Source organism: Heloderma suspectum, chromosome 5 (genome assembly GCF_057233095.1).
Source record: "Heloderma suspectum isolate Gila_16-S chromosome 5, 16-S_ref, whole genome shotgun sequence".
In the NCBI taxonomy this organism is placed as follows: Eukaryota; Metazoa; Chordata; class Lepidosauria; order Squamata; family Helodermatidae; genus Heloderma; species Heloderma suspectum.
The window spans coordinates 139,752,011-139,776,102 of NC_139462.1; the positions used below are offsets into that span (position 1 = coordinate 139,752,011).

General features: G+C 42.5%; 1 protein-coding gene across 4 annotated transcripts in view; it reads left to right on the forward strand.

The window, feature by feature from the left end:
• The window catches only part of GLIPR2 (GLI pathogenesis related 2), a 37,632-nt gene extending 13,863 nt beyond the window's left edge, over nucleotides 1-23,769 (forward strand). For 3 of the 4 annotated variants that reach the window (XM_084857627.1, XM_084857626.1, XM_084857624.1), the window contains 4 exons: nucleotides 9,987-10,095; nucleotides 12,153-12,256; nucleotides 18,226-18,303; nucleotides 22,497-23,760. In XM_084857627.1, the coding sequence (XP_084713753.1) occupies nucleotides 9,987-10,095; nucleotides 12,153-12,256; nucleotides 18,226-18,303; nucleotides 22,497-22,657 (452 nt within the window). In that variant the 3' untranslated portion in view covers nucleotides 22,658-23,760. Of the gene's footprint in view, nucleotides 1-9,986; nucleotides 10,096-12,152; nucleotides 12,257-18,225; nucleotides 18,304-22,496 lie in introns of all 4 variants that reach the window. The other variant, XM_084857625.1, reaches the window with a different exon arrangement.
• The last annotated feature ends 323 nt before the right edge of the window (nucleotides 23,770-24,092 follow it).

Sequence of the window (24,092 nt, forward strand, 5' to 3'; positions counted from 1 at the left end):
AACCGGGCACTACGCCTCCTTTCCGCGCCCTCCATTTGGCGCCGCTCTCTGCGTCTGCGCCGCGCATCCACCAAGTCTGCTATCTGTGCTGGGTCACTCCCTGGACTGCTTTCTAAACTAGGAATGTGGGTGGGAGGAAATTTCCGTCAGCTGTTGGTCCTGAGAAAGAGGAGCGCGCTCCTCTCCCAGGAGCGACTGCTCTTCCTCAGCATCAGAACTACTCTGGGATTCTATGGGCTCAATGTCCACCCTGACACTAACATTTCACTCCCAAGCAGTGGACCTACCCCTTTTTGTCTTTGTTCTTGCTCCAATCACAACCAAGGATGGTCTTTTGGTCATTTTAACATCCCTTACAGGCATCTGTTTTTTCTGGGCCTTAGCCTTCCTGACAGCATCCTTTCAGGTCAGACTGCTATATTGTACTTATATGTCCTTTCTTCCATCTTCTGTACATGTCCCTTTTAAGTCTCAACTCATCAGAGACATCTCTGTGCAGCCACACTGGCTTCTTTAGATCTCCCATTGTCCTTCTGTTTGGAATAGTTTGATTGTATCTCACTTTTCAAAACCTCCCCTTCCTCTTGAATGCCTTCAGAATTTCTAGCCATGGGATCCAGTCAGTTTTTTTTTTTACTGAGCTCTTTGGGATCACCTTTCCTAAAGTCCAGGGTATGACCAACTGTACTCAGTTTTACATCCCTTGCTATCACAAATTCCAAATGGCATGGTCACTTTCCCTCCAGGTTCCCAATACATTCACTTGATTAACCAGTTCTTCCTTATTGGTCAGATTAGGGCAGATCCCATTGTTCTTCCTCTACCTTCGGAGATGAAGTTGTCACAAAGCAAGGATTTGTTGGACGTTCCATTCTTAGCAGAGTTGGATTTCCAGCAGATGTCAGGGTAATTGAAATCCCACATTCCTACTATGGCTTGCCTCTGTGAAAGTTTTTGTCATCTGCTTCAGGAAAACATCAACCATATCTTCCAGTTGGCTGGTGGCTGGGGATCTGTAGTATATTGCCACAACAAAATCACTTCTGTTTCTCTCTCCTTCTGTCCTTACCCAGATGCTTTTTAACAAGGCTTCCACTCTTGGATCCACTTCTTGGATTTCTGTGCAGGCGTACACATTCTTTATATATAACGTTCTCCTCATCACTTTCTGTTGGGTTTATTCATTTGAACAGCATATACCCTTCAGTTACTATATTCCAATCATAAGCCTGATCCCACCAAGTCTCAGTGATACCTATCAGGTCATACTTGCCTTCACATTTTAGGATTTCAAATTCATCTGGTTGTTACCCATACTCTATGCATTAGTATATAGACATCAGGGGCCAAGGGTGTTAGTCCTTCGCTGTTTCCCTGCTGCATTTACTTGTACAAGTACTGGCCATCACATCCATTGTTCCATTTCTTCCTTTGTCCCTTGTGTTCTTGTCCCTAATGTTTGGCTCAGAATTTAGCTCCAGGCGTTTGTCTCCCTCTCATGCAGGATTTCATTTAAAGCCCTCTTGATCAGGCTAGTGAGGCTCCTGCCAAACAGTCCTCATGAGGTGCATTTCATCTTCTGCCAGGAGTCCTACATTTGGGTGGTCTAAGAAACCAAACTTTTCCCAGTGTTAGCCAGATGTGCACTTCTAGTATGCTGCCTTCTGTTCCAAAACTGTGACTCTCAACAGAGAGGAGTGATGAAAATGCTATGTGCCTCCAAGCTCTTCATCTTTCTACTCAGAGCCTCATAGCTTGATTCAAGGTTTCTTTTGGCTTTACCATTCAGTCCCATGTGGATCAGCAGGAATGGATAGCAGTCAGTGGGACTGATGAGTCTCTTCAATCTCTCCAACTGCCCCTCCTGAGATGACATGTCAGGTCTGCACACCGTTGCCTTCATCCCCCTGACTAGGGAGTCACAAACCACCACCATGCATTCATCTCCTCCTCCTCAGAGTGGTGGTTGAATTCCTTCCACGGGGTCTGAATGTCCTCCTTAATGTTCCATGAAGCATGGGGTGGTATTTCTTCTCCAGATGAACCAGGGTCACTTTCCATGGGAAGTTGCTCTGTTCTAATGACACAGAAAGTCTGGTCCTGTGTGTCATGTTCCTCCACATCCCAGCCTCTCGCCTATTGTTTTCTTCCTGCCCCTTGGAAACACCTTCTTCCTGGTGCTTTTTCAGGCAAGTGCATCTTGCCTGTCATTGAAAAACCATTCATCCTCCCTGATAAGCTGGAGTGTAGAGAGGCGTGCCTTGAGTCCTTCCAGTTTCTTCTCCAGCAAGAATAATAGCTTGCAGTTGCTGCAAAAGTAGCTCATGCTCTGGCAGGATGACAAACATGGCATGTACCTGCGGTCACCACATCGGCTCCCTCAGTGCTAGATCTCCAGGTAAATCTGCTGTCTCCCTGGACTCCCCTTCTAACTTCCCTGCTAAACTCTGCTCTTGTCTCACCCTGGTTCCTTGTTCCCAGGAAACAGAGAGGCATCTTACAGAGCTGACCTGCTCTAATTAACCAGTTGTGGCTCCACTCCAAGCCTCAGTCAACAGCAACATGCAGATAACCATGCATTCCCATGGTTAAAGAAAACCATGGGAAGGAAGGGGAAATTGACATAGATCTGGTTTGCACATAACAACAACCCAGAGTATGGGTTGAGTATGGGTTGTCGTTGAATCGTGGGTTGTTGTTACATCCGAACCCTGCACTATAGTTTGACTATGGTTTGTTAACCATGAACAACCCAAAGTTCACAGTCCAAAAACAAACCATGGGTTCTCTTCCTGGGTTTTTCGGGGTTAACAACCCATAGTTAAACCATAGTGCAGGGTTTGCACGTAACAACAACTCATGATTCTACAGCAACCCATGTTCTGGGTTATTGGTATGTGCGAACCAGGCCATAGTGGCGAGGGGAGAGAATGCATGACCCTGCAGCATGTTCTTAATCTCCACACTTTGGTTGGGAGAATGGGAGTGTTACGTCTACCCTGGGCCTCTGTGGTGAAAAGTACTGTAGTTACAGTCTGATGCCAGTGACTGAAGCAGTCGGATACTGGAAGCAGCTTCCAGTTGGATACTAACTTGTGTAGCCCAGGCAGCTGTTCATCATCCCCTCAAACACTGAAGATCCTCATCTTCATGATTTCTGAAGGTCCCATTTTTCTCTGCTCTGTTAAAAAGATTTGTGCATATGTTTGCTCTAAAGCATAATCAGCTGGCTTATACGGACCTTAGTCATGAACGTTTTGAAGACTGTGTGAAAAAAGCAAGACTCAGTGACTCATTTCAGTTTGTGTAATCAGTTTCTATATTTATATGGGTCAGTGTTCAAAGCAAGGGAAGCTGCACCATTTATCAGAAATTGTGGGTTCTACTTTTTAATATCCACTGAGTGGGTATAAAAATTGATAGATTAAAATGTCCTTGGGGAGGATCACATATAACATTCTTTTGAATACTTTCACAGTTTTAAAAGCAAAAAGCATACATATGAGCAATTCAGGATAAAGATACTTGACGCCATAGCAATTGAATCTTTTCCTGGGATGGAGATAAGCACTGGGAAAACCTCTACCTGCCAAGAGGCATGTGAGTAGTGCTAATAAAAAGAGGTAGGCTTGTTTGCAGAATTAACTGGAGTAAATAGTTACTGTTACATAGCATTAAAAATGTTGATACACCATTTTTAAATGCTCAAAGGACTTACATTAAAAGAGGGCTTTTACTTACACAGCACAAACATTAAAAGAACATTTTGGGGCTGCAATTGTTTGAAAGTTGTAGGGCTTCCAGATGAAGCTTTGATTGTGCATTCATCCTGATTTGAGATATTACAGGAAGTCCAGACATCATGTTCAATTTGTAACCCTCCTGTATTTTCCCACCCTTCCTCCCATCTTTTTTCTTTCCAGAAAAAAATCCTTTAAGGAGGAAAAGTGGAAGAACTTTATAATGCCTTTTAATTGGTAGTTCTAGGAGCCCTCCATCTGGAAGCACAGTTAGCCAGGAGTAAGCCCTCTCAGTTTAAATGTTTAGAATGACATTCTTAGGAATTAATGTATAGAGGGATATTATGCGTTAGAGTCTAATGATTATCAGTTAATATTGCTCAAATTCAAATAAATGTTTTTCCTGTAAAGCTTGTTTTTTTGTTTTGTTTTTTAAAAAGCAGCTTTTACAGTTTCTTGTTCCAAGCTTGTTGGAAAATTCAGCTATTCCCTCCTTTTCCCTGGGCCCTGAGAAATCTATCATGCTCAGACTACCAAACTGACAAAGCTCTCACTGTGTTTGGATGTCTTTCAGGCTCCAGAGGGGACAGAGACAAGGAGTGAATTAGTCATTTTATTGTTAGCAACAGAATGTTCGTGTTTCCTAGCAGTAGGATAGTTGCGACTTTACGGAATATCAACATCCCTTGACTGTTAACTGGATGATTCAGGCTTGATGTAAGCCGTTGATAGTTACAATATGTTAGGAGGCTTTCTCCTTATCTTTTGTGTGACAGGGTAGGAGAGATCACTGGTTATTCTTAGAACTGTACGTACAGATTTAGAACGTGTTATTCCTATACATTTAGACTGAGTTAATCAAATAGAGCTGGGTGGCGGGTCTGCATACAAACTCAGATGTGGAAGGTTTCGTGTGAGTCAATGCACATATCATTAAACAAAAAAGATGTACAAAAATTTCAAAAGCAATTTGATATCCAAAGGTGCAATCCTATGCATGTTTTGGCCGAAAAAAGGCCCACAACTCCCAGCATGCCCCAGGCAGCATGGCTGGCTGGGGCATGTTGGGCATTTTAAGCCTTTTTGTGTCTAAACATGCACAGCACTGCACCCTAAGTGTGCTTTCTAGATTGCAGAAGGATGTATCATGTTAGTGATGGAAAAGCTGTTGGAGCGAGCCATAGCTTTATAGTTATTTGTATGCTTTGCATGCAGAAGGTCCCACTTCTGGCTAAAAGGCTGTTAGGAAGCAGGGCTGAGAAAGACCTGCTCCCAGTTGGATTAGACAACAATAGGTTAGATGGGACCTATGGTGGGATTTGGTTCTTAGGTTTATATGCTACTAGAATGTATAGAGTTGGCTTGCGTGCAGTATTACACAATCAACCTGTTGCTGATAGGAAGTCAAAACAGTGTATTTATTCTCCACTGTTAAATATTGGAAGGGCATGCATTTGATGGGAATACAAATTTGGCCCATTCTTTTGATTTTTAACAACTATCAGCTGAAAGCAGAATTAAAACTGTGGTTCCACATGGTGCTTAATATAGTTATTTATTTATTTATTTATTTATTTTACTTTATTTACAATATCTATATAGTTCCCTCCACATCAAAAGATTTTGGAGTGGTGAACAGCAAAGATAAAAGAATAAAACAATTAAAACATCTTAAAAAGAAACAAGTTCTGATAAGACTGAATTTAATAAACGGCGGCTGGTCGGTCACTCAAGGAAAGCTTCCCAGTTATATTTCACATAACCGGCCCACCATGCCTGCCCCACAGCAGAGGCAAAAGGAGTGGATGCATTACTGACACAGAATTGCAGCCTTTCAGCAAGATCCTAAATATGTTTACCCTATCTGGGTAACTGCAACCTATCTGGACAGAGATAGCCCAGCTCCACACTCTGGTAACCTCCTGGTTGGATTACTGCAATGTGTTGTACATGGGGCTGCCTTTGAAGACAGTTAGGAAACTTCACTTAGTTCAAAACAGAGCTTTGTTTCTGAGCCCAATTCAAAGTGTTGATGTTGACCTTTAAAGCTCTAAATGGCTTGAGACCAGACATCTCCAATCATATGTTCTTCCTCGGACCCTTCATCTTCAGAGGCCCTACTCCGGGTGCCCCCGTCAAAGGAAACTAAGCAGGTGGCTACAAGAGAGAGGGCCTTCTCAGTGATGGTACTCCAGTTATGGAATGCCCTTCCCAAAGAAGTTCACCGGCTACCTACACTGTTAACTTTTCAGTGCCAGGCAAATACCTTATTTTTCTCTCAGGCATTTTAGAGACCTGCTTCTAATTTTTATGGCTGTTTTATCTATTCCTGTGTGCTTTGTTTTGTTTTGCATTTTATTCTCTTAAATATGTAGTGGCTAGAGTGCTGGACTGGGATTTGGGAGATCTGGGTTCTAGTCCCCACTTGGCCATGGAAGTTCATTGGGTGACTTTGGGCCAGTCACAGACTCTCAGCCCAAGCTACCTCACAGGGTTGTTGTTGTGAGGATAAAATGGAGAGGAGAAAGTTAATGTACATCACCTTGGGTTCCTTAAGGAGGAAAAAAAGGCGGGATCTAAATGTAATGAATGAATGAATGAATGAATGAATGAATATTTTAACTTTTATATGCCATTTTAGTCTTTTAGCTGTTTGTAATCCACCCAGAGAATATTGGTTATTGGGTGGATTAAAAATATAATAAATATCTTTACTCAGTTGTAAGTTCTATTTGGTTCAATGGGACATACTCCCTAGTATGTGTGCTTAGAATTGCAGCCTTTAGTCAGTAAGATCTCCTCCTTGGTTGTGGTTTAAAGTAGGTCCTTCTTCTCCTGGCCACTGGCATTATTGATATTGGCCCTTTATTTGCTAATTTCCTGTTTAGAGTCATAAAAATCCCAGCACTTGCTAATTCAATTTTAAAATTTTATTAGTGCCTTCGCACTTTAGCACAGAAACAACATGAGAATTAAAAAAGAGTAAAAGGCAAAATACTGGCTGTTGAAAACAAATAAGAAAAGGGACCATGTTGCAGGACGTGCAGTGACAATGCAGGGAGGAAATGGAGACCGGAAAGGCAGGTCATCACCAACCTTTTATTGACCACACCTTCCACAGGGTACATCAATAGTGCTCTGCAAGTATAGACTGGATTTGATGTAGGAAAAAGCACCAAAATTGCATTTAAAGTACAAAGAATCACTACAAACTATGTCTTGAAAAATATGGAAGGACAAATCAGAAAACATTGGAATGCAATGGTTTGGCAGTGACTTCACTTGGATTCTTCAGAACAATTGGGTGAATGAATGGATGATGTAAATTCCAGAGAAAGCAGGTAATGTAGAAGATATGTTGCATTACATGGAATATTTCCAGACTTTCCTGCTTCTTGGAGGTCAGCTGAAAGTCCGATACAGTACAGAAGTGTTAAAAGAGCAAATGTATCAAAGCGATTCAAGGTAGAAAAGAGTCTCCTGAAGATTCTTTATTTCTTGAAAGAAGTCTGTTCAGGGCAAGAAAGGCATATTCTTTGGCATTTCTTTCTTGGATGCATAATTCCTAGACACTGAGGACAGGGATGTGAATCTTGAAGCAAGTTGTCAGATAAAACTCCTGTCCCTATTTGGAGAAAAATGTTAATCTAGTAAAAGAGTCATCGGGGTTCATAACGAGGAAACTCTCAAAAGTAAAACCCTGTTTCAGATGCATAGCAGTACATAACAATGACAAGGGAAAGCTGATAGTGTGAATTAACCAGGTAATGGGGTGGGGTGGGGGGCTGGACTCTTCCTAGTGCTCCAACCTTTCCTTAAAGTAGCCCTCCATTAAAGCTAGGTGCTGATCGAGGTCCTTGACAGAAGATGAGCATGAACATGAGAGCTGTATTTTAGCATTGCAAAAGTGACAAATACAAAATAAAATGAGGATCAACAAAGGTAAAAGTTGTTGTGAATTGCTAATGTTAGATAGTAAAAATAATATAAAATTGACTGTAGCTGAACAGCAAGTCAAAATTTTGTTGTAGTTGTTCAGTTGTGTCTGACTCTTCGTGACCCCAAGTCAAAATTAGCCAATGTTGAACCTTTTTGAATTGTTTGTTGAGATGAATTCAAGTAGGTTATGATTATGATATTGAAACTTACAACTTTTCAAAATTAATGAAGTTGGTTTGAAATTAAGTTTTTAATTCTACAAATATATGTTGGGGGGGGGGGGTTGTACTCAAAATGCATTCCTTCTCTTCAGTATTCATGTGACTAAGTGATCCCAGGCATGGGTATCTTAGGATGAGTCTTCTATGAGTTGGTCAGACTAATTCTCTTCTTTTTTAGACTGCAAAATATAAGATCAGCATACGATTTTGTAGTATGGATTTTGGTCCTGTTTTAGCAGGCAAGGGGCATAACCAAGAATGACCCAAGACTATTTACAGGTGCAATATACTTGAAAAATGTACTTTAATCACCATAGATAAACAGGGAATTGGGTCTAAGAAATGAAGGTACATGAGAAATCAGAGGAACATAAAAGCACACTATATATTCATTTTAGAGAAAATATAATGCAATGAGTAAATGTAAAGTGTAATGTGGAACAACTTGGATTAAAGCATAAGGTGAAGTGGGTCTGAAATACAAAGCTTTCGACATGCAAAATGAGCTGGTTGGTACGTTATAAAAACCCAGCATTTGCCCCTAATATTCCACCAGCCCCCTAGTTAAATCTTACTATGTTCCCAGTTGTATAGCAGTTTGGCCTAAAGATTGAGGAAGAAAGACTTAATAGCTACCTATCCCAAGCAGAGGAGACAGGCTCATGTGAGAGTCCAAGATGTAGGATCTAGTGGAATCCAGACAGAAAATCCAAGTAAAGTCTGAGCTTTACCATGAAATAAAAGGAGAAAGGAAGGGAAAGATAGGGAATCTATATTTATTCAAAGCTGTCCATGTAAAAAAAACCCCTGCCTTTATGTAAAAATCACAAGGAACAGTTCTGATAAGGGAGGAATAAAATCTCCTCAAAGAAGTAACAAAGTTTAATGATGGCTGTGCAAACAGTCTGTGGAAAACTCAGCATGAAAAACCCTAACCCATTGTAAAATTATCATACAAAAACAATTACATCTAAAACAATGACTTTCTCTCTGTCTTCCAGAGAAGAGAGATAAGTTTCAGCACACACAGGGCATCAGGAAAAACAAACCAACCCACTTGTATGTAAAAAGAGAGCTGAAGCTAAGATGGTGTCTAGTGAAAAAGAAGAACTGAAGCTTCTCTTTGTTTCCCAACACCCTGGAACTTTTCCTGCTCTGTGATTGGTTACTTCTCTTTTCTCCCTGCTGTCATAACTAGGGATGTACAGATTGTTTAAAATCCGTTCTGTCTATGTTTCGCAAATGGTCAGGCACCTTTCATTGTGTCGTCTGCCCATCGACAGAATCTGATTCTTTTGTTTCCAAATTTGTGCAGATTCACATTTGTGCAAATTTGTACATCCACAAATTGCGATTTCCCTTCCAAATCTGCATTTTCATGCTTTAGGCTATGGTGGAAATGCATATTTGTGGCTGGGGTTTTTTTGCGTATTTTTTTAACAATGAAATTTGTGCAAAATTTGGGAGAGTTAGAAAAGCCTTCTGCAAGTCTGCAGAATCTGCCCGACAGGGGAAAAGCCAGTCCACTGCGGAAACCACAGGTTGAATTCATGAAAATCTGAACTCATTTGGTTCTGTTGTAAGTTTATCCAACATCCCTACTCATAACTAAAATTTTGGTTCTGTATTGGTAAATGGCTGGTCAGGGGAAATGGCAGGGGGGAAGTTAATCACACCACTTTTATTTTACTGCTCAGAAACCACTTCCCTTTATCTTGGGGCAACTGATGTAATCCTGGGGTCTTATCAGAGTACACTCTGGGCACAGAGCCATTGGAAGTACTAAAATTTGTATCTTCCCCACGCTGGTCCATTGTCTTATAGTTTGTCCAAGGTGTGGTCACTGTGGCAACCAGTTATCTGTCTTTCCCCTCATTTCAGAATCTAGAGGTCTAGGCTGAGAAAAATATCTGCCCTCTCTTCCAACAGGAAATCGATAGTGATGCTGTTTAAAAGATTTCTTCCATTCCACCCCATAGGGCTTGTTTGTTCCCAGTACCCCTGGACCTCCAAAATAAGACCAAACACATATCTGCAGCAGAGACGGGCAACATTTCAGCTTTTCTAATGTTTTATACCATTTTAGCTTCCAAACAGTTTGCAGATGAAGTCTTAAAAGCCCACAATGACTACAGGAAGAAGCATGGTGTTCCTTCACTAAAACTCTGCAAAAAGTTAAACAGGGAAGCACAGCAGTGAGTACAACTGATTATTTACTTGTTAATTTGGGAACAAGCTAGTATTATAGTACTTGAGTTAGATACTGTCCTTTTGATACTCTGATTTGCATGGACCTGTTTCTTCAAACAACAAATGACATTTCTTCAGTATCGGGATCTTACAGCACCCACCCTCTGGAACGCATTACCAATTGTCATTAGACAGGTGCTCACAGTTTTGAAGTTTAGACATCTCTTAAGACCCATCTCTTCTTACAGGCATTCCTGAGGTGTGACCCCGCCAGTTATAGTCTGTAGTACATAGTAGAGTGTATAGTTTTATTGCTAATCAGTAATTATTTGTTACTTTATTGTATTGTTTCATGGTTGTGTTTTATTGTTGTATTTTAGTGGCTATCGCATTGTATGTTCACCACTTTGATAACTTCCTGGAAAGTGCCATATACATTTGTATAATAAATAGTGTGTGTGTGTGTGTGTGTGTTCAAACATGGAGCCTTTCACTTGCAACCTGAAGTGGCACAATCCAGCAAGAGTTGTATAATATGATTCTTATGCTCTGAAAACTAAGCAGTTAATATCAGGTTCTTTTTGAGAAAAATATATGAACTGGCTGACTGGACATAGGTGGAATAACCATGGGTGGGTATGTACCACATCTTTCATTGCTCTAAATTTGGCCTTGTTTAAGCTTAGGCAGTTTGAGAAAGGAACATGGAGAATATTTGTTTTATTTATATGAAAATGTATCTCTGCCCTTCTGGTGCTTACTCACATCTTGGTGGCTAGCAACACTTAAAACAAATAATAAAATATAATAAAATTATATTATGCCTATTGCTACTCCAGCCATGACTGGAAGACTTAAACATGGCCTCTGTCCTGGTGCCCCCTTTGGTCCTCCTGGATTTTACTTACTGGTGTTTATGTTATATAAAAGCAGAGAGAGGTGCAGCAGATAAAACAGAGACATCAGATATATATGTTTTTAGCTGATGAATCAATGCCTTCCTAAACAGGAAGGCTGTTGCCATACAGTGAAACACTATAAGGGAGGGGGCTAACTGAGCCTCTCAGAGCAAAGGATTCCACAATTTAGGTGTGGGCACAGAAAAGGCCTTTTCTGTTATTCCCATCAGCCAAGCCTCCGTCATAGTTGGGACATAGAGAAGGGCCCCTCTGTGGGTGCAGGCAGCGTGGCGTGGGAGAAGGCAGGTATCCTGGATCGACGCCATTTAGGGTCTTAAATGTCATCACCAACATTGGGGGGGGGCTTTGTGTTTATATTATGGAAGAAGAGTGTTAAAGGAGCATTTAAACCTTAGTAGAGGAGTTGACTGCACTTGCTTTCCTTACTTTTTACAGAGAAGAGCACCTAGCTAATGCTACTGGGGATATTTTTGCTTTTCCACGACTGTGTCCTTAGCACCTATGTGGGGCTGATCCAGACACTACTTCACTGTCCCATCCACCTGCCATCTTGGAATAGAGAAATAAAATGCCCACAGCGGGGCAGGGATACACACTTGGCCCCTTTAAGGAGCTGTACATTCCTTTAGAGTTGCATTTGAGTGACAGGGTGAGCTGCAGCTCTGTTGCCATGGCAGTAGGGGTACAATCCCACCTTCAGACAGTTTCATGAGAAATGAGGAAACTCTCACAAGATAGTACTGGTTGCAACTCTCTATTTGGCACATGCAGGTGGGAGGCCAAGCAGAAGACAGCGCAGCCTTTGCTCCACTGCTGAGAGACAAGAATGAGCGCGAGGAGGAAGCAGGTGCTCCTTAATCCCTTCCCCTCCATTTATGAGGCCAAGGGAAGTAAAATCCAGGAGGACCAAAGGGGGAACCAGGAGAGAGGCCACGTTTAAGCCTCCTTGTCCTAGCTGGAGTAGCTCTAGGGCGCTACACTGCTCTGGTCCTGAATTTAGTGCCCTTCCCACTGAGTCCTTTCTGTGTTTACACAGATTCTGTGCTGTGTGCTCGCTGTCTCTGCCAAAGCGCTTTGCATAAGCATAATGCTAAATGTGATCTGTATACTGTTCTGTAATGAGCATGTTGTTGTTAATTGAGGTATTCAGAAGCACTTGCTAGCACAAGAATCCTCAAACACAGTCCTGAATCCAGCAGTGGAAAATGTGGAGAAAATCTAGCGTGGGCTTCTTATGATCAAACAGGTAAGATGAGTCTTTGTTCTTAAATAGAAAACACTTATAAAGCGTCCGTGTTCAGACCATTTATTCCAAACACTATTAAAAAATTGCAGTATAAGTTTCCATAGAAATACCATTGAAAATATTTTATTTTTGATTATGTAGACTAGGTGTGGGGAACAGTTTTTTGGCCATGGGCCAAAACATGTTGGGGGCTGTATGCCAGCAGTGGGCAGGACAGCATCCCAAAGTGGGCATGGCTACCCCCACTTGTAGCATGCAGTCCCTGCTGTGATTGCCTGAATTCGAGACACACATGCGCCCCTCATTCTTTTGCACCCCATTCTCTATTTTCCGCACGCATCCCCATTCTCTTTCTCTATCGCACACGCTCACACACACCATTCTGTCTCTGTTATATACACATACATACACCATTCACACATGCACATTCATTCGGTAAAGCTGGCTCCTGTCCTGCTCTAGATCGAGTCTTGGCTGTTTGTAAGCAAATACAGGGAGCGATGCAATAGAATAGTCAAGTTGGCAAGGAAATGGTCAAGCACACAGGTTTCAATCCAAAGAGGTTTAGGCTAAGGCAAGAGTGTTCAAAATCCAGGTAGAGGTCAGAACACAGTAAATCGGTCAGGTACGTTACACAGTCCAGAAGCAGGATCGTTAGGCAGTGCAGAAGGTCATGAAACAAAGGATCAATCACAGGGTATGATTCAGGAGGCAAGGTACATGGCAGAGGCTGGATGGACCAGGTTGTTCCAACACTGGCTGGGTTTCTAATGAAGGCTTTTAAGCCCAAAGCCAGCTGGACCCTACCTGGAGCTCAGCTGCACCAATCAGCGCTCCCGTTCCAGAGCCTACTCCTGAGGAGTCCCTTTCTCCTGAGGAGGCCTTTTCTTAAGGCGAGTACTCCTTCGCGCAGGACCCCGACTAGCTTGTTGTTTACAGTGACGACACTCTCGGGGTTCAGGGCGTGGCTCAGCCTTAGCCTCAGAGGCAGAGTCCCTTTCCCCTGACAGGGATGGCCCTGCAGCCACCTCCCCCAAGGATTCAGGCTCCTGTGGGTCTGGTGGCAGCCCCTGGTCTGGGTACCCTGGGCTTCTGGAGCCTCTAGCTCCTCCTCTGAGGAGGACTTCTACAGTCAGGGCATGACATCTCCTGACTGAGCTGACACCGATCAGGAAAGGTGAATGGCAGGTGAAGCCCACTGAGCAACTGCCTTGAGTGCTCCTCGAGGCGCTGGATCAGTCCAGAGCCAGCTTCTCACCCTCCCCTCCCCTCCCCCAGCTGGGAATACATGCTTGGGAGAGAAGCAGACTGAGCTGTGGCCTCGAGGCCATGGCTCAGTCTGGAGCCCCTCTGCTGTCCCCTCTTCCTTCTCTTAGCATGATTCCCCCTAAGTCAGCCTCCCTCAACTTGGTGCCCTCCAGATGTTTTGGATGGCAACTCCCAGCTTTCCTGGTCATTGGCTATGCTGGCTGGGGGATTGTGGGAATTGCAGTTAGGGATGTAAAGTTTTTTGTTAAATCTGTTCGTCTGTGTTTCATGGATTGCCAGGTGTCTTTTGTTCTGTCAACCGCTCACTGACGGAATCAGGGTTTTTTTAGGGGTGTACGAGAATTTCATTCCACTTGCGCTAATGTGAATTTGCACAGCCCACAGCCCACCACCCCCCAAGTGAAAAACTAGACCACAAGTCTACAGAATCTGTGCGACTTGGAAAAAGCCAGTCTGCAGGTCAGATTCATAGAAACCTGAACTCATTTGAGTCTGTTGTGGAATTCTCTGACATCTCTAGTTGTGCTCCAATACATCCGGAGGAGTACCAGGCTGGGGAACGCTGTCATGCGTGCCATCTACACAGGGAATTTACTCCAGTTCTACTGCTCTTCACAGACGATCGTGGCAGATGATGTTACTCCCACTCCGCATCAACGGCAGGTTTTTCTGCCTGAAAAGACACTTTTTCGCAAAGTCATTTTGCGCTGGTTTTTCCCATTGCGGTGGCCTCACTGCGATTTGGGAGTCTGTGTGACCTCAATTTCTACTATTACCACTACTCTTATTTAGTACATTTCTATACTGCCCAATGGCCGGAGCTCTCTGGGAGGTTCACAAAGATTAAAAACATTAAAAATACAATATACAGAGATTAAAAACCATTTACATAAAAAACACATGAACAGACAATATACACAAAAGAAACATATCTAAAACAACTTCAAACAACAATCTCAAAAACAAACAACCATAACCATAAGACATTGCAGGATCGATTGAACACTTATCATATACTGCCGAATGCCTGGGAGAAGAGAAAGGTCTTAACCTGGCGCCAAAAAGATAACAATGTTGGCGCCAGGTGGGCCTCATCGGAGAGATCATTCCATAATTTGGGGGCCACCACTGAAAATTGGCTTCGGCGTGGGCTGGAGGGAGCAATGCTGATAGACGGAAGGGAAAGTTTCATGAAAGGGTAGACACGAGGAGAGGTGTTGGCTAAACATGTCTACTCAGAAGTAACTCATTGTCTTCCATTGCACTTCGCTGAGCACGGGAGTGGGGAGAGGGGCCTCCACTCATTCGCTACCCCACACCTACGCAGTTGATGACATTCAGTTCTACTTGCAGGACTCTGCCCACCCAAGCCCAAACTAATGCGGTTTCAGGTGCTGTTTGCCCTGTGAAAGCAGATTTTTATACACTGCTTTACTGGCTATGCGTGCTATGGGAGGAGCAAACCTGAATTCATGAAAATCCAGATTTAAACGGAATCGCCTCAGAAAGTGTCTCCGTGTAGATGGGGCCTGAGACATTCTAACTGAAATTACTTTTGCTGGTGAGCTAGGTGAGAAAAAGGAAAGTGGCATAATGTTTTCTCTCTTTCAGAACTCTGGCTCTGTTTTCAGGGGGCTGCATGTCTCTAGTATTGCATCAAGTGATTTTGTTTAATCCTACCACAGTAGCGAATAAAGTAGCCAAGATTGGATGGGATGTAACGGCTCTGCTCTACTCAACAGCCTTGTCACCATTCACAGACATAGTCCCCCCATCCAGAGCTCTAAATGTGAGATTCAGTATCCACACGAAGCTTCCTCACTCACTTCAGTGAGGAGGCAGCTCTGTGCATGCATTCCTTTATGTGCGTCCACCTTGCCTCCATTGAAGTGAATGGTTGAACTCTGAGCTCAGTGTGCACTTAAATCTGTTGGAATGTAACCAGCCAGAGCTTTTGCACATTCTAAAAAGTCCTGAAGCAGAAAGTCAGAGAGTCACATTGTTTGTCTAATGTTTGGAAAAGGGGAACTGTGCATTGTGCAACGAGAGGCACAAGCTCCCTTTTCTAACAAGAAGCTCTAAAACTGTGTTCCTGCTGCACTATTTCATCACTTCTTAAGAATGCCTTCGAAAGCTCTGCCTAATACAGAGTCTATGCCCCCACCCTATCTATGTGACTCTAGCGTAGTTTGATGCTTCCTCAGTCCTGGCCTAATGGGATTCCCTCCCCTCCTTCCCTGTCCTGATACTCCATCCCACTCCTTCCTAGGGATGGCTGAAACATGTATTTCTAGTTCACTTGTGTTCACCCCACACATCTATCCCATTTCTCCATTAATCTGTGGGGCTTTTTAAATTAATCTGCATGATAATTCACATTTAAATATGTGTTTTTAAAACACATTACACACACATGTGCAGTGGTGCGCGCGCACACACACACACACACACACACACGAAATTTGAAAGTGTATTGTGTACATTTTTCAGACCAGAACTGCATTTGAACATATGGGAAGTGTCAAAAGTATGTGGATAACCAAGTTCCAATTTGCACAATAGTCTGGCTGATGCAGATAAGGTCCATTCATACCAACCTTAGCAAAGATCAGATTCCTCCAACATCCCCCTATTCCTTGCCCCTTTCTCCTGTTGCCAGGAGGAAAGCAAAGTTTTTGCCAGAGATTTGCCTTCTCAGGTTTTGGCTGCCTCTGCATTGCCTCTTGATATTCTGTCCTTTGCTATCCAACAGCAAAACCGTTGCTGTTGGATAGCAGTCATACTGATCCATTTGAAAATGGCTCCTTGCTAATAGCAATTGATGTCTGATACCTTCAGGAGTGTTCCACCCCATTCCCCATAAATCTTTTTTTGAAGTTTGGACACCTAATTCTTTCTTCACAAAAAACAGACAGACTTTTTCTAAAATCCATATGTAATACCTCTATTAGGCCAACTCAGTGGTCACCAAAAATGTGCAAGCTTTCATGAGATCTCCAGGTCTCTTCATTAGGCAAGATGCCACAAAATGGCAGCTTGGGTGGCTGGGGGATGGATAGGAGGAGAAAAAAAAGCCTGATTATGATTTTCCTATTTGCCCCATCTCCCAATCTGCCTTTGTAACATCTTGCCTAATGAAAGGATCTGAAGATCTTGAGAAAGTTTTGCACATTTTTCTGATCTTTGAGTTGGCGTAATGAATTAATATGAATTTTGGATTTTTTTCCTTTGCTTTTAAGAAATTTTCTAGTTAGTATGGACAGAGTTCTTAAAACTTAAACAATCCATAAGCGTTATGAGCATATAGTAACCCTAAACTGACAACATTGCCAGTCTAAAGATGAGTAAGAGACCCTCCGATTCAAATCCATCATGACATCTTTTACTTTCTTGTACATACAGTATCTGTGGCCGAGAGACAATGATGTATGCTGCCACCTATGGGAATATCTTTCTCAGTCCCATAGGGTTTACTGTCATGTCGCGAAGGGGCTTGGATGACGGCCAGGCAGCAATGATGCAGCTATTGGTTCAAGACATTGATCCAATATGCAGGCTGGGCCATGAAGGAGGGTCCTGACCAGTATAGTACACTTTTGAAAAAGAACCTGATCTTGAATGCACATGAATTGCTGGATATAGCACATTTGTTTCACATCACCCTTGTTTACCATGTAATTCTCCCAGACAACTCTTCATGGAGTAGACTAAAAATATAATACATAAACTTTTCACTCTCCCTCCAAGGATTTCAGGGTGGCATACATAGGGATTATCCCATTTTAACCTCTCAACAACCCTGTGGGGTAGGGTAAACTGAGAGGTGGTGATTTGTCCAAAGACAGATAGTGCCCTCAGTCACATGCACATCATCTAGCTATCGAGTTCCTGTGCGATCCATAGACATCTCACTTTAGGTCCTTTGTGTGTCCCTGCCCTGAAACAACTCAGATGCTCTCTGGCCCACCAGCAAGAGCTGGTGGGTACTAAGGTACTAAGGATAAGGCTTTCTCAGTGGTGGCCCCACACCTTTGGAACTCCCTCCCCAGAGAGATGTGTATGGCCTCATCATTGCTGGCTTTTAAAAAACACATGAAGACACATTTATTCCAGTCTGCATTTGGTGCTTAAAATCATTAGCAGCTTCTAATGTGTGTGTGTTTAATTGTATGTTCATGTTTTTGAAATATAGTAAGCTGCCTTGTGAGAGCAGTGTGGCCTGAAAGGCAGGTTAAAAAAAACACTACATTTTTAAAAATGCAGCCAGCAGCTCAAAATCATTGTTCTTCCTCTTATTGTTATGTGGAGGCTTAGCTGAAAGATTTTTTAGAAAAAAATAGTCAAATAACTTAAAATATGTACAGGTCATCATATAAATAAAAGGTAGCTCCTGGGGCTGGTGTCTGGGCCTTTTAAAAAGCTTTTAACAATGCAGCTTCCTAAAATATTATGTAGTCAAAACTTGCTTTCTCTGTTTTAATTCATTATTTAAAATCAGCTCATAGTTGCTGTTGGTCAGAAAGGTGTGTGAGCCTCTCCCTTCTAAGAATGTTAGGTTTGTATTAACTTAATTCTAACTTGGTTAAAATGGATTTTGATAATCTATAGCTGACATGCCTTGGAAGGGAAGATCAGACTGGTAATTAGACTGTTCACGCCATCCACTGTGACTCCACATCATCTTTTCATTTCACTTGCAGGGAGTGAAGTAGCTGACAGATGGTATAATGAAATAAAGAATTACAACTTTCAGAGCCCAGGATTTTCCTCTGGGACAGGTGAGTGTGGGCTTGGCATTGCTTATTTACAGACAGCATAAAAGGAAAAGTTCAGTTTCCCAGCGTATTCAAAAAATTAAGCTTTCGCATAAACATTTCATTGCATTTCAGTAGAGTGGGAAAATCATTCTTTTCAGACTGTAACAGGAAACTGTTGGTGGGTGGCCACACTTTTGACTCATAGGAATATGAGGAAGCTATGTGTCATTTTTAAACCTTCCTCTAACATCATAAGTTGAAAAGGCATTGATTCCAAAGACACGCATAGTTTAGTTTTTCAGGAAGTAGCAGAGATACTATTGAGATATTTTACTAACTGTGTTGTGTTAACCTCTGCACTGGCCTGTCCTTCCTGTGGGTTTACTTTCTTGAAATTACGGATGCTATCTAAGCTTTATCTGAGCAGTATTTGCTGTCTGGTGATTTAATTTGTTCTAAGCATGCTTGGAAATCACAGTCTAAGTGGACTAAACCCCCCCTTTTTTTTTTAAATATGCTTTGGGCTTGTTTCCATTCTAACCCATCACAATTTGAAACCTTAAGTTGCTGTTACTTAAAAACCAGTTTGGGTCAGTGAAGATGATCAGACAGACCAAGATTTATTCCACTTCTGCCATGGATTTGGTGATCCACCGAAAGCCATGCAGCATCGCACAGGCACAGTTCTCCACCTATAAAATTGGAATAATAGTGACTGGGGAGTGTTTACACTTGCATTTTTTAACATTTTTCACTGCAGTGGTTTCACATATTCAGCTGTGAGTCCGATTTTGATTAATCAAGCAACATACGCAATGCATATTGTGAAATGGCCCTTATTTTCCACGATGAAGGCAGTTGTGGAGCTTTAAAGCACTTATTAAAAGTGCTATAAAGTAATACGTAGTGTAGCCTTGGGTTTACTTACACAAAGAGTAAGTCTAGTGTTAACAAGTGTGCTAGTTAACACACACGCATGCACACTTTATACATGTAACCTGAACATATGTGTAAGGGTTCTTTTTATACTGAGCACTGCTGAACGACCTGGCACCTTAAGGGTTAAAGGAATCACAGATCATTGATAAGAACCTTGGAAGCAATTGTTTTTTTTTATTAAAGTGAATTTAAATCGTACATTCAAAAGACATGAATTGAAGTGAATAGTATACAAGCCAGGATGGAATGGACCACAACAGCCCCTTTATAAAAACCAGATGATGCCCCAAAGAATGGGATGCGTTAGAGACACTTAAGGACAATCTTTTATAACTGAAGCCCTTCCAGTGTGATACTTTTATGAACCCCTTAATGCCCGAAACAGAATGGAATTGCCCGGAACCTCCAACTGAGCCAAATCAATTTCCAACTGAGCCAGACCAACCACATTCACCATTCATACATTATTACATGGGATTGATACAATAAGCCACACAATGTCCACAAAACCCACATTCCAGTGCCCATTCTGGGCAATCCCATTTTGAGATGGGTAAAGAGGCTTGTGAAGGTGTAGCGGAAATTAGAGAGTTCGCAGTAAAGAGAGGGATGTTGGTGCATGCAGGGCCAGTGGCAGGAAAGGGAGGGAGCTGGCAGGAGCCTGTGCAGCGGTGGCGGCTCCCTGCAGCCTGATAGCGCTGAGCCAATCGAAAGTCCGGTTGGCTCAGCAGTGGTGGCATTGTGGGGGTACAAACTCAATGGGAGCAGCTGCAGGTGGTTCACTCTCTGGTCCGCCTGGTGGGCAGAAGAGCAGGGCCTTGTGGGTCAGCTGGCACCATTGCTGTTGCCGACTTCCTGACCCACCCACACCTGGTAATACTAGATCTTGCAGTGGGCAGAAGTCAGTCGCCTGTTATCGGGGCTGGGAAGTAATTTTACCTGCCTTCCAGTTGGCAAGAAAGCGGGGGCAGGGTTTTTGCCTTCCTCATTGCAAGATGAGTCCGTGTGTAAATAAGTCGAGCGATTTACTTGAGAGCTGTTAAGGTTGAATTGTATTGTTTATGTCACAACTTTGGATCAGTTTGGGATGGGGAGCGGGATTGGGCTCCCCACTTCGCAGCGGTGGGATCCTCTGAAGGGTCTAAGCGGGTGTGGCACCAGGACTAGGCCAACATGGTGGCTGCAGGCGTGCCACATCCAGGGTGGAGGGAAAGGGGTTCGTGTTAGTGGTTGTGCTGTGGTGGGCCTCTAACCTTTCCATCCACCACCAACACTCCTGGTAGGCGGGCTGGGAAGGAAAATCAGATAGAGGCTGGGCTGCCTGATGGCTGCCACACCCTCTGCCTCTGCAAATCCTATTCAAAACTAATAAAGTTGCAGCCAATTTAATAACCCATTTAAGTTGGTGTCTCTGGTTTGTTCCTTTCATCTACTGTACAGACACAATTAGACACTGTACTACACAGTCTCAAACTGGAGCTTGGTTAAACTTTTCTTTTGGTCTCTAAGTGCTCAGTCCTATATATGTTCAGACAGAAAAAGTCCTACAGTGCTCAGCATTCCCCACCCACCCATACTGACTGCGGAATGTTGGGAGTTGTAGGACTTTTTTTGTCTAAACATGCATAGGATTGCGCTCTAAGTGAGCACCTTCATTTTCTACCATGAAGAAAATAGGAGATAGACATGTCACTGTAAGTGTAATGAATTCCCCTTGTCTAATGTTGGAAAATGAAGGTGCTTCCCCCAAAAGCAATGAAAGGAAGGGTGGTCAGCCAGCCACTTACCTTTCTGGAGCCATCCACAACTCAGTGAGCAAAATCCCTAACTAGAGCTCCAGAAAAGAAACGGAGAACACAGGCTCAGCAAGGTAATGACCTTCCTGAGGAGACGATAGGGGTTAGTTTGCAGGACAGTTACCTGCCCTTTCAATCTGCAAAGCTGGCGGTGCGACACAGTTTGAATGCTGAGCTTCTATTAGAGCGAAAAGGGAAAAAAAGAGGGAGAGAAAGGGGGTGCCACAAGATCCTTCTTGTGCAAAGGGTGAGATTCCTTTGTAGGAGAAAAGAGTCCTAGTTTTTCAGGGCAACATGCTGTATCTTATATGCCCATGTCTGAGTTTAATAATTTGGCTTGGTTCCTGTTTCCTAATGGTCCACCACAACTGAGATTAGGGTGCTTGAGAGGTTTGAAAGGTGTCAGCCTAGCTAAACTGACTGATAATTTTGCTTTCTCCTGACGTAAGCAGGGAGGCAAAAAAAAAAAAAATAGTATAGCTAAATGCATTACTTGGTGGTCGTATCCACAGCTGTTGCCTGAGGCACGATTTACACCCTTTTCAAGCATTATCCACAGAGGGATACTGAAGGCAGAGCTTAAGGTTAGACACAATGGACTCCACAGAAAGGTGTCTGTGAAAGGTCACATACACAGTGCGTGCCTTGAACTTTCCCTGGCTGAATTCCAGAAATGGTGGAGGGCTCTCCTGTGTCTTTCCTAAGGCTGGAGTGGAGACTCCATGTTCGGGCTATTCCCAAAATAACAGAATATATAGGCACGTTATAACACCAGTGCGGAAAAATGTTAGAGCCCCTCTTGGGCTAATTCGATCATACATATTTCTTTACGTAGTGGTGTTGATGAACCTCAGGGGTGTTGATGAGCCTGCAGGCCAAATCTGGCCCTCCAGGGTTCCCCAGATGGCCATGCCCCCTTCCCCTGACCATCAATGGTGGTTTCCCAGCTTTTGTGCAGGTTTTTCCCCATTCTAGAAGGTTGAAATATGTCAGCTGAGGTTTAGTTACAGGCAGTAAGAGCTTCAAGCTAAAATATAGTGGTATTTCAGCCCCCTTTTTGCCTTGGATCTGCCTCTTTTCTCTTTGGCTCCACCCACCGCTGGAATGTGGTCCCTGTGAGCTTCTCCAAAATTGAATTCAAGGACTTCCGCTCTACACAGTACATGACAAAGGCAAATGTATCATTCTAGCTGTGGAAAGCTTGCACATTCTTCTGTGGAATTTGGTTGGTCCTGATAATGGTGTTGCCCAGCTGTGGATTTTGAATTGTTAGCACCTTTCAGTAAGTGCAAGAATAATCATTCTTTAATTTTTAAAAAAAATAAGCAAGAACTCTGTGACGCACAAAGTTAACTAGATTTACCAAATTTTAATTCCTTACAGCAGTTCCCCTAAAACAAATAATTTGGTGTTTCTTTGATCTTGCTCAGTATAGCCTTGTCTAAAGCTAATGCATGTTATCTGGGCTTTTTCTTGCAGGACACTTCACAGCAATGGTTTGGAAGAACACAAAAAAGATGGGAGTTGGAAAGGCGGCAGCAAGCGATGGCTCTACATTTGTGGTGGCCAGATATGAGCCTGCCGGCAATATCGTAAACCCTGGTCACTATGAACAAAATGTTCTACCACCAAAGAAATAACTTGGACAGGGGGAAAGGACTGTTTTAAGCAGCTCACGAGAAGCAAAACTGAGAATTCATTCGATTAGATTGAACAGATCTTTTTATATTAAACGAGGTTGAATGGTACCCCATGCTTTAAAACAGTGTTTAGAACTTACTACAGAGACATTAACTTCAGTCATGTTTAGCAGAGAAGCAGTCCTGCCTACCAAAATGCACTTTTGTATGGAAGCCGTGCTAAAGGATAGTGGAACTGCAGCAAGCCCAAAATGTGGACTATGCAAAAATGAGTTCATGTGACAACATAATGGTTTAAAACTCTGCATTTGTGTAGGGTCCCTTTTAAAAAGACATGTATAAGCTTTAATTAAAGTTCAAATGTGAGAACTTTTAGATTATTCTTTCAATAAGTTCTGGTTTTCCAACATTTTTAAGTAGGTAAACAGTCTGACTTTGTCTATGATGTTAAAAAAAACAACAACCCTTCATCTCAACATACACACTCCGTCGCAGCACTTCTAAATATTTGTGCTCTTTGTGTGGTGTTTGGGGGCTCTCTCTGATGCATACTAAAAAAAAAAAATTGTATTTTGTGACAAATCCCACGTGTGGGAATCATGGTGGTCTTTTTTAAATAGCACTGGGAACACAGTAGGTGAAAATTCCAGTCTTCTTTATAATGAGCAAGGTGTGGAATTGGCATGAAAAGTTTTCCAATCAGTTGAAATTTGAATTCGGTTCTTGGAAAAATTCATCTATAATAGACAATGAATTAGTTAATACTTTGCTACAGTTCTGCACACATTCATATGATCCTATGAAATCCTGGATGCCACATAGCAGCTTGTACCTAGGGCTGTTAATATGCTGCAATTCCGCAGGAGTTCAGAAAAAAAAATACAGTGTGTGGTTGGGGATGCAGAATTTTGCTTTCTGAGAATTTCTGCATAAAATGAAAGCAAACATGGCTGTGGAGGTATGCTTAAAAGCACGTGAAATGTCAGAAGCCAAGAGGTGTGATTAAATAAGGTTTCTGGTGGTTGGGGACATAGCTTCAGTGCTTTGCATCCTCCGCATGACTGGCAAAACCAAAATAAATTATACAAATTATGCAATCCTGGAAATAGAGGAAGTGTGCAGTTGTTATTGCAGAATACACCATTTTATGGTGCAGAATTTTGTAAATATAGGCAGGGTTGTGTATATATCATGATAATAATAATTTAAAAAAAACCCTGAACCCAAGCAATCCATTTAGTTAACATGATACAGTGTTTGCATTGGTTTACATTAAATATACGCATCATAGCAGTGACTATGGGAAAGCATACAGATCGGGATTCTGCCACCATTAGAAATCAAAACCCTTTTCTCCCCTATCCCACCCCACTTTAACTGTGTGTCTAAGAAAGATTGTATATCCTGTAGTCAAATGCACTTCTAGAAAAAATAT